Below are 17,059 nucleotides of genomic sequence, written 5' to 3'. Positions count from 1 at the left end.
GTTTCACACTGAGGAGACCCTGGGTGCTTCTGTGTGCACATCTGTACCCTGTTTCACTCTGAGGAGACCCTGGGTGCTTCTGTGTGCACATCTGTACCCTGTTTCACACTGAGGAGACCCTGGGTGCTTCTGTGTGCACATCTGTACCCTGTTTCACTCTGAGGAGACCCTGGGTGCTTCTGTGTGCACATCTGTACCCTGTTTCACACTGAGGAGACCCTGGGTGCTTCTGTGTGCACATCTGTACCCTGTTTCACTCTGAGGAGACCCTGGGTGCTTCTGTGTGCACATCTGTACCCTGTTTCACTGTGAGGAGACCCTGGGTGCTTCTGTGTGCACATCTGTAACCTGTTTCACTCTGAGGAGACCCTGGGTGCTTCTGTGTGCACATCTGTACCCTGTTTCACTCTGAGGAGACCCTGGGTGCTTCTGTGTGCACATCTGTACCCTGTTTCACACTGAGGAGACCCTCTGTGCTTCTGCGTGCACATCTGTACCCTGTTTCACTCTGAGGAGACCCTTGGTGCTTCTGCATACACAGTGTAACCTGTTTCACACTGAAGAGACCCTCGGTGATTCTGCATGCACATCTGTAACCTGTTTCACACTGAGGAGACTACTGGTTCAGAAGTAGGTGGCCATGAGAAAAGAAAAGCCCTCTCTGTTCTTCTCCTGATTCTGATTGCTATTTCTGGTTGGCTGACAGCCAGGAATTTTGGCATCACTAACCAGAATACTACAAAAGAATTGCACTCCCTTTTTTCAGAAACTTCACAAACAATACGGTTACAGTGACTAATGGCCTATGCCTGAAGTCCAGTGTCCTTGTGACCTAAGGATAAATGTTCTATCTTCCTAGATCCTTAGTGTCTAAGCCTAACAAAATACCTAAAAAAAAAAACCTCAAGAACAGAATTGTGTGGGTAAGGAACATGAGTCCAAAAGAACAAACTGAACTTAGTGGCAGACTCCGTGGCCTCAAAGCCCCGAATCCACGCATAGGCGATGCACTTAGGTGCAGCCCTCTCCTAACTCACACTTAACTGTTCTCGAGTGCATCTCGCCTTTGCAATTTAATGGAGAGAGTAACTTTGCTTCACGCTGAACTGTGAACTTCTCAGTGGTGAGTGTCAAGGACCAGGTGGACCTATAGTGGTTTGAATAATAGGTTATTACTACACACATCTAATCATACATCAAAATATCAAAGTAACTTGAAGAGCTAGGTGTGGTGGCACATGAGCCAGCATGAGTGACAGAAGCCAGAAGAAATTAAATTTGAACGGCTCAAGCAAATATCAAGACCCTGATTCATAAATGAAAAATGAGGCTGGGTATGGTGATGGCGCACACCTTTAATCCCAGCACAGGGGAGTCAGAGGCAGGCGACTCTCTATGAGTTGGAAGCCAGCTTGGTCTACATAGTGAGTTGTAGGCCATCCAAGACTGCACAGTGAGACCTTTTCTCAAAATGAATAAATTAATTAAAAAGCAAAACAAAATAAACAAATTAGAGTCGTTTTAAAATAAGAATTTTGAAAAATGCTAAATGCAACCATATCAAAGCAATTTCAGTTAAGACTCTCCTTAGCTGAAGTAACAGTTTTACTTGGGCGTAAAAACTACAATTTGCCAGAATTCTAATGACTAGAATAGGACTAAAAACTATACTAAATATAAAATATATTTAAATATATTTTATATTAAATATAATTTGTATTAAATATTTAAATATATATTTAATTAAATATAGCTAAATATAAACCCCAAAAGCTGGGGGTAGAGCTCAGCTGGCAGAATACTTGCCTTGCATACATGAGGTGCACATATACACATTTAATAGAAAAAGAAAATAATCTACAAAGTGTAATTCTATGTTTATAGGCAACACATACCAGTCATTATCTTCTTACAAGTAAAAAACTATTGTTTTTATTTGAGGCTATGAATTGCTTCCCTGGAGCACACTGACTTATGTGTCAAAACCCACGGCCTTGAAAAATCCTTCGTTATAGCACACAGGTCTATAGTTCAAAAGTTTTGAATAATTCACCTTTCATACTTGAAGCTGTAAGGGCTTAATTCTATTTCTTTAGCATGTCTAAGTGTTTCACATAGTCTAGGTTATTTTACCGTCATCATGGTTCCGTGAGGGAAGAATGAAATCATCATCAATTTGCAAATGAACAGGCTATAGATAAAAAATAAAAATAAAAAAAAATAAAACCAAAAAGCGTGCTGTGTGGTTTAGGGGTAGCGCTAGACGAGCCGGCTTCCTGAATAAACCAGGTGACACTTTTCTCCTACCAGTTTATGAACTTTTTCCATTCTATTATAAAATAGATCTCAATTTTATTTCCTAATTACATCTATTCATTCATCCATCATTGTGTGGGGTGGACATAGTGCACACGTGCTGCGGAGCACACATGGTGGTCAGAGGAGGACAACGTGCAGGAATCGGTTCTCTCGCTCCACCGCAAGCGACCCAGGGACCACGCTCAGGTCTTCGGGCTCTCCTAAGCCAGCACTCATGGTAGACACGCTAAGACAATCAGCATACTGTTTGATGTGTCAAGGGAACTCTTCTCAAGATAAGCAAAGATGTAGAAGGGAAAACTGTGAAGTGGGCTACTTACCAAGGAAAGTAAGTGAAAGAACCCAGCTGGGCACGGCAAGGAACGGCGGCAATCCCACGGGAGGCTGAGGCAGGGAGATGGCGGCCAGTTGCAAGACCACCCTGAGCTAAGCAGTCAAGACTCTCAAATTAAGAAACGGTGAAAGAGAAAAACCTGGGAAGATTTTAGAAGAACACACACGCACACACACAACTTACAAAATTTCTTTCTGATTTTATCTTTATGCTACTTTCTGAAGTTAAAACCCATATATATTAAGCCATATATATATATATATATATCAAACATGCCACCTATAATTTAAATCACAATATGATTATTAACAATACTACACCATTCCTACAGACTGGCCATGCAATTCTTTTTTCTATTTGGGGTCGAGGGATAAGATATGGTCTTTCCTATACAGCTAAAGTTGTTCTCATACTTGTGGCCATCCTCCTGCCTCAGCGTCCTAAGTGCCAACTGGCATGAACCATCATCCAGAAGATGGCAGCGAAATTTTCTTCTGTTTTTTTATGAGTTATGTATCTGTGTATGGGAGGGTACGGGTCATAACAGATGCGCAAAGGTCAGCTTGTAGGAGCCGTTTCTCTCCTTCTACCATGTGCGTTCAGGGGATCAAGCTCTGGCTGTCAGATGCCTTTCTTTATCTGGTGAGGCATCTTGTCAGCACAGCAGGGCATCTCTGAAAGGCCAGAGTAAAATAAAAACACTTTTTGTCATATTTTTCTATTTGAGTCTATTTTACAAAATCATCTATCCAATTACTTAATGTTTTAAGCCCTAGGATTAGTTGCCAGTACCGTGGGGAAAAAAAATGCCAATAGGTTACGTATTTTAATACATTCACTTCGCATTTTTTACAATTTCCCACAAATAACAATGTGTAGTTTTAGAAACTGTTTTTCAACACTTACCAAAATATTTTCAGCTATAACATATTCAGAGGCTAGAGAGATGGCCTAGTGATTGAAGGCACTGGCTGCTCTTGCAGAGGATCCAGGTTCAATTCCCAGCACCCAACATGGTGGCTCCAACCACGTACAACTGCGGTTCCAGGGGACCCCATGCCTCTTCAGGCACCGAACACATACATGACACAGAGACATACATGCCCACAAACACTCAGACACATAAAGGTAAATAAATAAACGCATGAATGTAAAAGTGCATCCTATTTTAGAGCGTGGCGGTAGATTTCTACCCTGGCACTCCTGAACCCGAGTCAGTGGTTTTGAATACAAGCATTGGAGTGAGAGTTTTGGTGAGGTTCAAGTGAGATTCCCTGCCAAAATGAAGCATCAGAAAATTTAGATTCTAGGGAGTCTGAAATGGCGCTTTTCAGTGGGAAATTTGAACGGCCGGCATCACGCGTAAATACCTGAAACCTTTTCTGGTCTTGCAATGGAAACTGGAACAGTCATTTGAATCTGAGACAAAATAAGCGATACTGTTTCATAACTGAAAGCAAAACTTACCCCGCCACCCTTGAACTTTTAGAATTCTGCGTTATTAGGAGGGTATGTATTTGATTAACTATTTCATAAACAGCTAAATAATTTGAAAGGAAAAAGAAGCTGAGGCAGGAAGATTCCAAGTTTGGGAGCAGCCGGAGCTACATAGATCAAGACCAGACTGGTCAGTACCCTGTCTCAAAATAAATAAAGCAATTAACTTCCCAAACTAATTTTAATTTATAAGTATGTCCTGAAGAAATGAAAGAACTTGCAAGCTGCTTCTTCGTTTCCTCAGTTCAAATACCCCTTCTTGATCCCTAGCTCAGCAAGACTTCACTCGGTCCTAAAGTTTAAGGTGTCTCAGCTCTTACACACCATGTGACATGCCCAAATCGAGCCTTCACACAGGGCTTCTAGATCCATTTGCCAGGGGTTTTAGTGGAGCGCGAGACAGAATACCGTCCTCATCCTTATGCAGTAAGTGAAACACAGTCTTCACTGAAACCTCCTTACTGCAGAGCCCTATTTGAGCACCGCATTTCCAGGCTAATGACAACACACAGCAGGCGCACACAGCAACACTGTGGACTACAGAAACTCGTCATCTCTACATACAGGAAGTTCTGCTGCAAGGGGCCCTTGCCTTACAATACTGCTTGGGCTTCCCCTTTTCACCAACACTACAGATCGTTTACATACACCACATTAACCCTTGGTTGTCCCAGCACTGGGGAACCCCTCTAGTTAAAAGAACCATGGCAGAAAAGAACGAAACCCACCATTAGCCTTCAGAGGGTCACTGAATTCCCAAGGCAAATGAGGGACCTGCTTTCTCTTTCTGAAGTGGCCATACTGACCGAGGTCTGGCTTGCTGGATCCCTTGAGGATACACACAGCTTTGCTAGAGCCCCAGGTTCCTCAGGAAATGCTTCAGAACAACAGCAGTGACGTCTAACACAGCCAGGAACCTTCCACCTGCCTCTCCCACCGGCAGGCCTGGGTCTAACACTTTGAGAAATGACCTCATACTTAATCCCACAGCATTGAGCAGAACTTAGAGGCAGCTACCAGGGCCAGAGGCGACCCTACAAAGGATCTTTTTATTCCTGCCCTAAAAACACACCTCCCAGGGACCAAGCTCAACTCTGCCGGCTACCACATTCTTTTAAGCGTCTTAAAATGTGGAAGGAACTCAACCGATAGCTACAGGAGGTTTTTCTTCTGTTTAAGATCTCGCCCTACTCTCCCTCACATTCACCTCCCTTGAACTGCTACACTTACTGCACTATAACCTATTTGCAATGTCTACGAGACAGGCAGATAATAATTTATTTTAAGAACTGTCCCTTTGTTTAAAATAGTTAGGATTTTAAAACGCTAACCACATTTATAGTCCTATGAATTCCAATTAATTAAGTTTTACTGCATACCTGTTAAAAATCAATAAAACACATTTTGGAGGTCAATAGCTTAAGACATAGATTAAATAAATTGTAACATATCCATTTCTGGTCAGCTTTTCTTTCTCCTGGCGTTCATGACAGGACAGCTAGAAACAATGCATCTTGAAAGCAATGGCACTTGGCATTGAAAAACCCTTCCTGCTTTTAAAAATGTATATACTGCACACTGATGCACACAGGCAGCCAAAGAAGCACAGAAGCAGCCATTGCACTGCATACGCAGGCACAGGAAGATGGAGAATCAGGTAAACACATGACTGAATCACCGAAGGGGGAGGGGGATGGGGCACAAAACAGAATGTGACGTTCTAAGCAGATCGTTCATGCTAACCAGAGAAAACAGTGGAAGAATGGATGGGAATTTACTTAATAAGCAACATGGTAAGCATGCCTCACGTGAGACTTGTGGATTTTGATATGCGCCTTGACATGTATCTCCAATTACAAGGAGCTGTATCACCCCGTGTTCTAGACTCGGCGGAGTCTACCATTTGTGAACGTGTTGTCTAGATGCCTCAGAGGTAGCCAGAAAAGCTTACGCCATTGATGTCTATTTTTGGCCTACCTTCAAAGCCTTGACATCATGTTCAGACACACACCAAAAGAAGAAAGGGAAAAATGAACGGTTTTGTCTGGTCTTAACCCCAAGCAGTCAGCCTCTCTTGCCCATGGATGTAACCTAAGCAGCCCCAGATGGCCTGGCTCAGCTAACGCAGGGGAGCCGGGTTTGTTTTCAGGGTGGGTGCTGCAAGCACCAGGTGTATTTATAGAAGGGAGCAGCAAGTCTGCGACGGCGTGAGATGGCCGAGAGGAAGTTTCGTCCACGCTTTGGAGACAGCTTATGGGAAAATCGAGATTCCACAGCTCGGTTCCACTCCAGACCCACCGACTACCAGCTATGAAAATATATTTTGGTCTTTACCATTAGAAAATGCAGACACAGAAAATAACAGAATGGTAAATGTACATGAGAAGACTGGGGTGTAGACGGGTTTCAATAAACATCACCCGTCTTCCTTCTGTACAGCCAGAATTACGCCTCAAAAATCAAAACGAGCTTTCGAAGTGAAAACGGGGGGGGGGGGGGGGCATGCGCTGATAAGCAGTGGAGTGTGAGTGTGCGTGTGTGTGTGTGAGTGTGTGTGTGTGTGTGTGTGTGTACTGGAGGATTCGCCTGAAATGGAGTTTGAATATTGATAAAGAGGGAGAAGGGAAGAAGGCATGGGAAAAGCATCAAGCTGGAACCTCACTGGCAGGAACATCAACAAAGAGACTTTATGTAAGCACGAAACAAACTTCGGAAGCCACGGATATCCTGTGAACCCCCTTGGCAGACTCCATTCAAACCACAGAGCTCAGAGCTGAGCCAGAAACTCACCATCCACAGGCCGCCTGCTCCACCCCAGGCCACGTTATCCCAACCTCCCCCCCAAAAACTGTCCTCCAAGCTTGGGCTGTTCTCCAGCCTCCGATCACGCTCCAGATGGCATAGCCAGCCGGGAGCGTGTGGTTGGAGGGATGGGGATGGGATCCTGGGGAAAGATGCGTGAGTGGGAAGGGCTGCAGAGAGCCGGGCGAGGGGCGAGCGCCACAATGAAGGACGGGCGGAGACTGCGACAAGCAGGGATGGGGTCCTGGGCGGGGGCCGCGCGCGAGCCTGTGGGCGTGGGAAGCCTTCAAGGGGCGAGGGATGGGGTGCAGTTGGCAAGCCTGGCTGGGAGGAGGATGGCGGCCCCCGCAGGTGCCACTCGGGAGCGGGGCTACTCACGGTGTACAGCAGGTTGAGCGCGCACAGGCAGTTCTTGGAGCACGAGAAGCCCCCGCACACCATCGTGGCGCGTGGGTTGGTGGGCGCCTTGGGAATCGAAACGTCCTCGGCTGGGCCGGGAAGGTACCCGCTGGATCCTAGCCTCCGGGGCCTGCGGCCGGGGCTGGGTGCTGGGTTCGGGGATCGGGGTTCAGGATCGGGGCTGCAGTGCCGCGCCCGCAGCGGCTCCCACCCGCTCCGCAACCTGCGGCTGCCGCAGCTTCGCCGAGCGCACGCCCCGCCCCTCCGCCCCGCCTCGTCCCACACTCTGATTGGCCAGAACCCGTGAACAAAGGTAGAAATATGCAAATCAATGCGCTCGGCCGACCGGGATCCGGGAGGGGCGGGGCAGCTCTGCGGAGGGGGAGGGGGTCTGGACCGTCCAGGAGGGAGCCGGGCCCCGGGTTCGTGACAGTGGCCTCTGGGTCATTTCCACCCCGGGGGCAGGTGAGCAGCAGAGGGCGGGGCTCCACGCTGGCAGGAGAAATGACAGCACCTCTCTCCACGCTCGCCCGGTGGGTGACGTGGCACCATTTTGAATGAGATAATTAAAAAAAAAAAAAAAAAAAAAACCGAAGCACCTGGCATCGTTTGAATGAAAGAAGAGGGTAAGAATGAAAGATTTACAGAGAATGAGGGTGAAGCAACAAGAGGAAAAAAATAAGTGGAAGTCTAAAATGAACAAACAAAAACCTGTTTCTCTCAACGTAGGTAAGAAACGTGGCCTAGAATCGTGACAGATTTCAGGTCAAGAGGACTTATTCTTCTAGGGATCTGAGAAACAATAATGAATACATATGTGCAAAAGCAATCAAGAATCATTCGTTATTCGTGTGGTAGCATCCTGAATTTTAAAACGCTTTTTGCATAAATAAGAGCTGGGGAAGGCTTTCAATACCAGACGCAGTTAGTTTATTTTTACGTTATTTGCAGCATCTTGAATTCTGATTCCTTGCCTCTAACTAGAATATTAAAAGTATAGCAAGCACTTTTTGACAGACCATTGTACAGAATAAAATGTCACGTAAGATGCTCTCGGTTCACAGCTAATGTGTTTTAAGCACAGCTGCTGTGTTCTTGCTGTTAACGTAGGTGATAGTAAAGGCTTGGCTATTTCATAGTGCTTTCTACCAATAGAAGATTTCATAAACGGACTTTCAAGGGCCTTAAAAGTTGGCTCAGCGGTTAAGAGCAGCATTTAGTGCTCTTGCAGGGACCCCAGCACCCAAATATCACTCCCATCTGTAACTCCAGTCCAAGGGGATCCAATGCCCTCTTTTGACCTCAGCGGGCATCAGGCATGCTCGTGGTACACATACACACATGCAGACAAAACACTCAAACATAAAATCCTCAAATAAATATAAAAAATGAAAGATTTTCAAATTTACTGTACATTTTGAGCCTAAAGCTTCACACCATTACATGAACGTATGGGTCAAAAAACACTGATTTAAACAAGTTAATGAAAATAGCTTCCCTCTGCTCCCTCTTCTAGCCTCTTCACATGGCCTTCAGCCCCATATACAGACCTCATGGGTTCCTTGTCTTCTGTAATCCTTCTCAATCTTGTATATACTCCCAGAAATGTTTTGTTTAATTAGTATGGGAAGTGACCCTCAACTCCAAACTATACTTTTAATTCCACTTTCTTTTTAATCTGGAAGTTTAAGCCTTGTGTGGTGGCGTGTGTCTGTGTGGTGGCGTGTGTCTTAAATTCCAGGACTCCTGAGGCAGAGGCAAGCAGATCTCTGTGAGTTCCAGGACAGTCAAAGCTGTTTAGGGAGACCCTGTTTTAAGAGAGAGAGAGAGAGAGAGAGAGAGAGAGAGAGAGAGAGAGAGAGAGAGAGAGAGAGAGAGAGAGAGAGAGAGAGAGAGAGAGAGAGAGAGAGGAGAAAGAGAGAGAGAGAATTCAGAAGTTTACAAAGAAGTATCAAGAAAATCTGAGACACCAATCAAAATAAAGGGTAAACAATTTTCAAGGCATAAATATCTACTTCAGTCTCAATCTTCTCTACATATTTCACACATAATTTAAAAATTAGGAAAGATTTGTATGATCCAGAACATTGTATTTAGAAACCAGTCTTGGGAGTACATACCTGTAATCTCAGCTCTGGGGAAGCAAAGTCAGGGGCATTATGACTTGGAGACTACCCTAAGTAACAGAATTGATCTCCACAAAGAAAGAAGACAGACGTGGAGAGGTTGACTCAGCAGTGAAGAATGCGTAAGACTCTTGCAGAGAACAAGATCAGGTTCCCAGCACTTATAACCACCTGAAGCTCTAGCTCCAGGGATCCACTGCCGCTGTCTTCTGTGGACACCTGCGTTCAAGTGCACATGCTTATACATACATATACACATTCACATAGCTAAAATTAACACAGTTCAAAAATTGTACTAAAAGGAAATTCGCCTTGGCACTGAGCAGGTAGAAACAGGCAGATGGATTCCTGGGCTCACTGGTCAGCCAGTCTGCCTTCATAACAAATGGGGTCACTAAGGCTCAGGAGATGAATGGTGTGAGGAGAATACCTGAGGTTGTCCTCTGGCCTCCACACGCACGCACACTCGTGTGTGAGCACCTGCACACACACATGCTCCAGCACACCACCGTGCATGCACACTCACACAAAAAGTACACATACACAAAAAAGAAAACCTGTTTTAAGTCATCGTTTGGCTACTGTTTAAAACTGGCATGCTTTATGTCAGCTGAGTTGTTAAGCGAAACCGAAGGCAGGCTTTGAAAATGTGTTTCGGTAGGAAGCACATGAGCCTTTCATGAAGAACTGAATGAGCCGAATGTTTATGCCACTCTCAGTAGAGCAGTGAAACCCTGCGTTGGCAGGGCCCCCTACCCCGTAGATCTGATCCCAGATATTCTTCTGTAGCATGGCTCGGCTTAGTCTGTTACAGAATCAGAACTGGTAGGAAGTATTAGAAGATAACTGTTTTGTTAACAGGATAAAAAGAAGACAAACAATTGAGATTGCTAAACTCACATCTACGCTGTCTCTGCTCTCCTCTGCCTCCTTCCTGCCCTCATTTCCTTCCTCACTTTCTTCTTTGTCTTTTACCTCCTCTTTGTTCTTCCTTCCTGTCTAGTTTTTGTCATTATTGTTATTATTTTTCTTTGTTTTTCTAACAGAACATATATAGAGGAGATAGAGAGAGACAGAGAGAGAGATGTGTATGTATGTTTATCCCTCTCTGTGTATAAACACACAATACACACACACACACACACACACACACCCCCATATTGTCCAAGCTAATTCCATGCTGGATCTGCCTGCCTCAGCTTCCAGGTGTTGCAAATGCAGACATGGGCCACAATACCCAGCTGTTTGTAATGTAGCTCTAAGCCATAGCAAAGGCAAAGTCTTGTGACTCTTTCCAGACCTCCTAAGAGTCTAAATGCCAGGACCAAGTGGGTTAAATGTGCAGGATGTTCATGGGAGAAGAAAACCTCAGTGTGGGACCCAGGAAGCGAGAGGAGTCTGGAAATTCTAGTCGACCACCATGCAAGTGAGCCTGTGCAAGAGCAGGGAGAAGAGGAGAAGGGGGTGGGACAGAAAGGACAGAGACAAAAGACATCTGAGTGTGGCACAATTCAAAGATCTGCAAAGGCAGCTGCAATTTATATACACTTTAGTGTCTCCCCTATATGTCATGCATCTAAACTGATTCTCCATTGTGAGGTATGAAGAAGACAGAAACATAATGTGACATCACTTTTGGGATATGATTCAGATTAGATAGCATCATTGCGGTGGGGCCCCCGTGATTAATAATAGGCATTATTAAAAGAGTGAGACACTTTGGTTGCAGGACATAGAGAACTCAAGTTCAATGGACCAGTCATCTTTCTGCTGGATAGCTTCCATGGAGCCAGAAAGTGCTATGCTGGTTCCTGGGGAAGAAAGGGCATCAGTGATCTTACATAGCTGTGACCAACCTGCCAGGCAGGATGGCCTGCGTGCCCACAGGTGTAGTGGTGGTATGACTGTTGAGGCTGTTTGGATTTGGGGCCCGCTCTCCATAGGAGGGAATGTGTGCCTTGTGTTATATACCTGAGGCTGTGGAGATCATAGGTCCCGGAGGGGAGATGCCCTGCAGCTGTAGCTTTGTGAAACGGACACAAGATCGAATGCCTTTACAGTTCATACCCATAGAGCACGCTGCTCTGAGGTTGGTCAGAGAAGCTGCTTTCTGTCATGCTTGACAGTTACTGCAGAGATCGGTAACTGGTCAAAGGTGTGAGAAGAAGTGACGGTTGAGTTCTCAGCCCCTAAAGGAAAACATGTCACCCACTTCTAGGCTCAGAGAATGTCACAGAAGAGGGGGCAGAAAGAATGTAAGAGCCAGAAGATGGTGGGTGGTGTCTGGATATGACATGGCTGTAGCACTCACTCGCAACAGCGGCTGTGACCCCTACTCTAGCTGGGGCCCCCATCAACATTCCTCCACTGGTGGGGGAGTGCTCCCTAAGGAGCTGTTGGCAGTTAATAGTTGCTGGGGGAGGGAAAATCATAATATTCAATGGCAAATGCCTTGATCCAGTAAACACATGCACACACTACTTACTCATGCTTGTGCAAGCAACTCTAAATTAAAGTCAACTGAAACAAAATAAATAATAATAATAACAAATAAAATGAACTCAGTGGGTACAACATCAGCAACAAAACAACATGAATGTAGGAGGGGACTTATTTAAAGAAATGAGGGGCTCAGCGGGAGAAGTGAGAACGGCGGGCGGGGAGGGGAACAGTACGGGGAAGGGGAAAACCAGAATGCATTATATACTTTATGTACATACATGCACGTGTGTGCACAAGTACACACACGCACACACACACACACACACACACACACTTTAGTCAATAAATAAATGCTAAGAAAACAGTACCCGTAGACCCTTCCAGCAGTGGTACCCATGGCACAGCAATGCTTTCTGGGCTTCTCAGTCTCAACACAAAATTAGGTAAGCATAAAATGATTCACACACAGTTTGTAGTCACGCAAGGTGTCAATGCATTAGTAACTCCAGATTGTTTCACCTAAAGTCTGTTGTGCTAAGCCTAAATCCCAGTGTGCTAGTTCCATAATCCATAAAACATTATTAATAAGTAAATTACCAACCTTTACATTTTCAATGTTTTAAGTACAATTGATACAGTTAAATTATTTCTAATAACAATTTCATTACAATGTGGAGGCCATTATTCCTCTGACAGTCTAATAAGCAAACAAAGAGAATATGAAACTTTGCAAGCTTTTTTTCTTTCTTTTTCTCTTTCTTCCTTTTCTCCCTCTCCTCTCTCTTTTATTCATTCATTCATTCATTCATTCATTTTATTGCTATTTTGTGGGGTACCCCCAACTGTCCTGGAACTCTCCCTGTACAGGCTGGCCTTGAACTCACAGAGACCTGTTTGTCTCTGCCTCCCAAGTGCTGGGATTAAAGGTGTGTGCCACTACCCAACTTCTTTCATATTGAATGAAACACCAGTGGGGGCTTTCTTGCCCGACACTGAAGCACAAACCTAACCAGCAGTAGCCACCCCTCCTCCCCACATCTTGTCTAATTTCAGGAATCCTATCTCTTTTTTAAAAAGTTTGTCTTATTTTTATTATAGTTGTGCCTGTGTACAGATGACTGGAAACTCCAGAAGAAAGCATTGTATTCTCTATAGCTGGCATAACAGGAGATTATGAGCCACCAGATGTGGGTACTAGGAATCTTATTTATTATTTATGTGTGTTTTATTTCATTGTATGTGTAGGAATGCATATAACTCATCCACATACATGGGATCCCTTCGAATTGGAGTTGCAGATGGTTATGGGCACCATGTGGGTGCAGGGAATCAAACCCAGGTCCTCTGCAAGAGCAGCACAAGTTCTTACTGCTGAGCCGGCTCTCCAGCCTCAGGGGGACTAGGAATCTTACTCTGGTCTTCTACAGAGCAGAAAGTGCTCTTGCCCACCGAGCTCTCTCTCCAGTCCAGCAGCCTATTCTTTCTGGTGTGTGCCAGTTTCAGCAATTAGATGTGAACTATTCCCCATCCCCACAATAATGTTCTGTCTCCTGTTGCTACACAAGATGGTTCATTATTCATGCCAGAATGCTTCAATCCTGAACTTTGTTTTTTAAAAACGTTTTTTTCTTCCAATCACAAATTAAATGTCAAGAGTTTTTTTTTCTTCTTGCACATTTTGTCATATGTAAATGGCTCTCTTTTTGCCAGTGGAACTAAATCCATTATGTATGACTATCTTGCTGTGTGGTGTCAGTATGAACATCTCACTTCTGAATTTTGGGGTGGGAAGTTTTAGTGGCATCCTAACTGCTGAAGCACTACTTGCAATTTGAGGGGTCAGTGGGCAAGTGGAGCTTCATGAACAGACAAAGGCAGCCAGGTCACTGATCTGGAGCCTTTGATGAGGGGAGCAGCTTGAATATCAAACAGGTAAATCCTTGTATACCTTTTATCTCGTCTCTGCATCGTCCCTTCCCAAAGGGGAAGTTCTCTGTTCATGCCAACAGTGCACTCATGAGATTACTAGCTAAAGTGAACTGAGAATATTCTCAATATTTCCTACAAACCTACCCCGTTTGAATTCTGAGACCTAAGTCTGTTTCCATTTATTGATATGTTTTCCTAACTTATTATGTTTCAAGAATTTAATCTTGGGCCTCATGTATGCTAGCCAAATTCTCTACCACTGCCTCCATCCCCAGAACTTGCCTGGAAGTTGCTCTATAGACCAGGCTAGCTTAAAACTCTTAGAAATCTTCTTGTACTGTCTCTTGAGTACTAGAATTACAAGCATGTACCACCTTGCCCAGATCTTATGCTATTTTTGATATTGTAGGATAATATTTATTAAATTCCTTTATCCAATAGAAATTTCAGAAAATACCTAGATTCTTTAATCACAAGCTTCATTCACATATATCAGAGAGAAATAAAACATTATTTGGAATTGGGTATGTGGCTCTGTGATAGAATGTATGCTTAGCATGTACAAGGTCCCAAGTTCAGTCTTCAGCGCCACATAAACCAAGTGTCATAGTGCAAGCCTGTAATTCCAGCCTTCTGGAGGCCAAAGCAGAAGGATGTAAAACCTCAAAGGCGTTTGTGCTGACTAGCCCTGTGTCAGCCTGACACACAAACTAAAGGTCTCTGAAAGGAGTTACTGATGGCAGAGAGCCCAGCTTATCGTGAGCTGTTCTATACCTGGAGGAATGGTTCTGCGTTCTATAAGAAAGCAGGCTGAGCAATGTAGAAGGAACGGCGGGGCTGTGTCCCGCCACTCGGCTAGCTTTATCCAAAATAATTACACGGAAACTGTATTCTTTTAAAACACTGCCTGGCCCATAGTTTCAGCCTCTTATTGGCTAATTCTCACATCTTCCTTTAACCCATATTTAGTAATCTGGGTAGCACCATGAGGTGTGGCTTACCAGGAGAGATCTTAACCTGCGTCCATCTCGGAGAGGAGCAGCATGGAGACTCACTATGGCGACTGCCTGAAGCAGCTCCCCAACTCTTTCCCAGAATTCTGTTCTGTCTACTCCGCCTACCTAATTTTCTGTTCTCTTAAAGGGCCATGGCAGTATCTTTATTAATAATGAAATTAACACATAGACACGCCTCCATCAGAGCAAGCTATGGGGAGCAAGGCAGTAAGCAACACCCCTGCATGTCCCATGCATCAGCCCCCACTTCCAGGTTGCTGCCTGTTGGAGTTCCTGTCCTGACTTGCTTCAGTGATGAACATCGAAATGGACATGTGAGCCAAAGAAACCCTTTCCTCCCCATCTTACCTTTTGGTCTTGGTGTTTCATCGCAGCCATGGAAATGCTAAGACATCATCCCTGACTACTCGGTGCATTCCAGGCCAGCCTGGGCTACATGAGACTCTCGCTGCTTTTAAAAGGAAAATGAGGGGGAAATGCAGTCAAGTTCCCTGTGATCCCTGTGAGGTCCTGTTTAAATGAGCCTGGCACTTGTTAAAAATGATTAAACGCTTAAAATTTCTTTTAAAAAAAATTTAAAAATTTAAGAAAGATACATTTTTAAAAGAAAATTTAAAATGTATCTTTCTGCCTGTTATCTCTGAACAACTGAAACATTCCAAAAGCCAGACGGGTGCAGTCTGATTCAGCTCCGGGAATGCTGGTAATCTTCCAACCTAGAAACAGCTCAAATATCCATCAACAGCAGAACTCACTAGCCAAATCCTGGTACATCCACCCGATGAAAACCTACACAGGACCTGGATGAAGAACATTGGCGACCTCACCAGCTTTCTTACAAGGCATGACGGTGAATAAAAGGATCCAGAGATAAAAAAAACATGTATTGTATGATCTTGTTTCTTGTAAAGCTAGACACATTAGATGTCAACATCAGTATCTAGAGATGAAACTACACACAACCATGAGGAGCTGATAACCGTTCGAGTCTGGATGTGCAGTGCATACTGGGGGGGGGGGGGGGGGGGGGGGGTGGAAATGATGTCTAAGGAAGGGCCAGAGGGCACTCTTGGGCGATGAGGATGTACCTAGCCTGTCACCTTGCAGTTTATCCGGAAAAAATGAATGTGTGGAGGGAACCAACAGGGGGCATCTACAACCTAAGGTACCAAAAAAAAAAAAAACCTGGCTTTAGATCATATAAAAGTGCTATTACAAGAAAGTAGTGATAAAACCCTGTGTTCCAATAGGCATTGGTGGTGGCGCACACTTTTAAACCCAGCCCTCGGGAGGCAGAGGCAGGCGGATCTCTGTGAGTTCGAGGCCAGCCTGTTCTACAAGAACTAGTTCCAGGACAGGTTCCAAAGCTACATAGAGAAAACCTGTCTCAAACAGCAGCAACAACAACCAAAAAACCAAGACACCTGTGCTTCTTCAGTCAGTTTTCTGCCTCATCGTTCTCTAGAATGGCACCTGTTTTCCCAGGCAGTGTAGCAGATAAGATGGCTGTTGTCATTCCACTTCTGACTGTGATTGCCTGAAGTGCCAGTTTTGCCTTTTTGATATTCCTGGCAAATCTAACAATCTAGGGCAAAGAGACGTCATGTTTGGAAATAAAAGTATATCAGCCTTCAATCACACCCTGTTTACACAACCTCAAATGTACTAGAACGCATTGTTTATTACAGTCTCCAAACCAAGTGCATGACAGAAGTTTCAAGACCTTACGTACCAATTGAGAACTATGTTTAGCCTCCTCCTGGTTTCCCTGTGAGGTTTTGCAGTAATACCCGCTTCTAGGTTGGAAACTATCTCTTAGGAGCTGACAGCCTCTGTCAAAGGTATTGTGATGGCTGAGGCTCTGTTTTGTCAATTTTCTGCCCTTCTCTTTTGGAAACTCAAAACCTTGTCTTTGACGGAAAATACTGGAATTTTTCAGAAACTCTTTATGATGTACAAAACAAGATTGGGCACAACAGCAAATGCTTTAATGAAAAAAAAAACCAACAAACAAGAAATTTTTGCAAGTGAGTGATTACAAACTATAAAGTTTCAAAAGCCCTGAAGAATGTGATACATGATGTTTTGTTGTTGCTGTTGGTTTCTGTTTTTTTTAAATCAGGACATTTCCTTTCTGACTGTCTGTTGCAATACTACTGTATTGCATGTTGGACTGCATGTTGCAGCAGCTGCCC

The 17,059-nt window shown here is 44.4% G+C and overlaps 1 protein-coding gene across 1 annotated transcript in view; it reads right to left on the bottom strand.

Annotated features, from left to right (window-relative positions):
* Tspan13 (tetraspanin 13) overlaps positions 1-7,559 on the bottom strand; it is a 31,719-nt gene extending 24,160 nt beyond the window's left edge. The window contains exon 1 of the mRNA XM_038337234.2: positions 7,331-7,559. Within this exon, the coding sequence (XP_038193162.1) occupies positions 7,331-7,393 (63 nt within the window). The 5' untranslated portion in view covers positions 7,394-7,559. The remainder of the gene's footprint in view (positions 1-7,330) is intronic.
* Between the last annotated feature and the right edge of the window lie 9,500 nt (positions 7,560-17,059).

This window comes from Arvicola amphibius, chromosome 7, assembly GCF_903992535.2.
Source record: "Arvicola amphibius chromosome 7, mArvAmp1.2, whole genome shotgun sequence".
Lineage (NCBI taxonomy): Eukaryota > Metazoa > Chordata > Mammalia > Rodentia > Cricetidae > Arvicola > Arvicola amphibius.
This window is presented reverse-complemented; position numbering and strand designations above follow the sequence as displayed.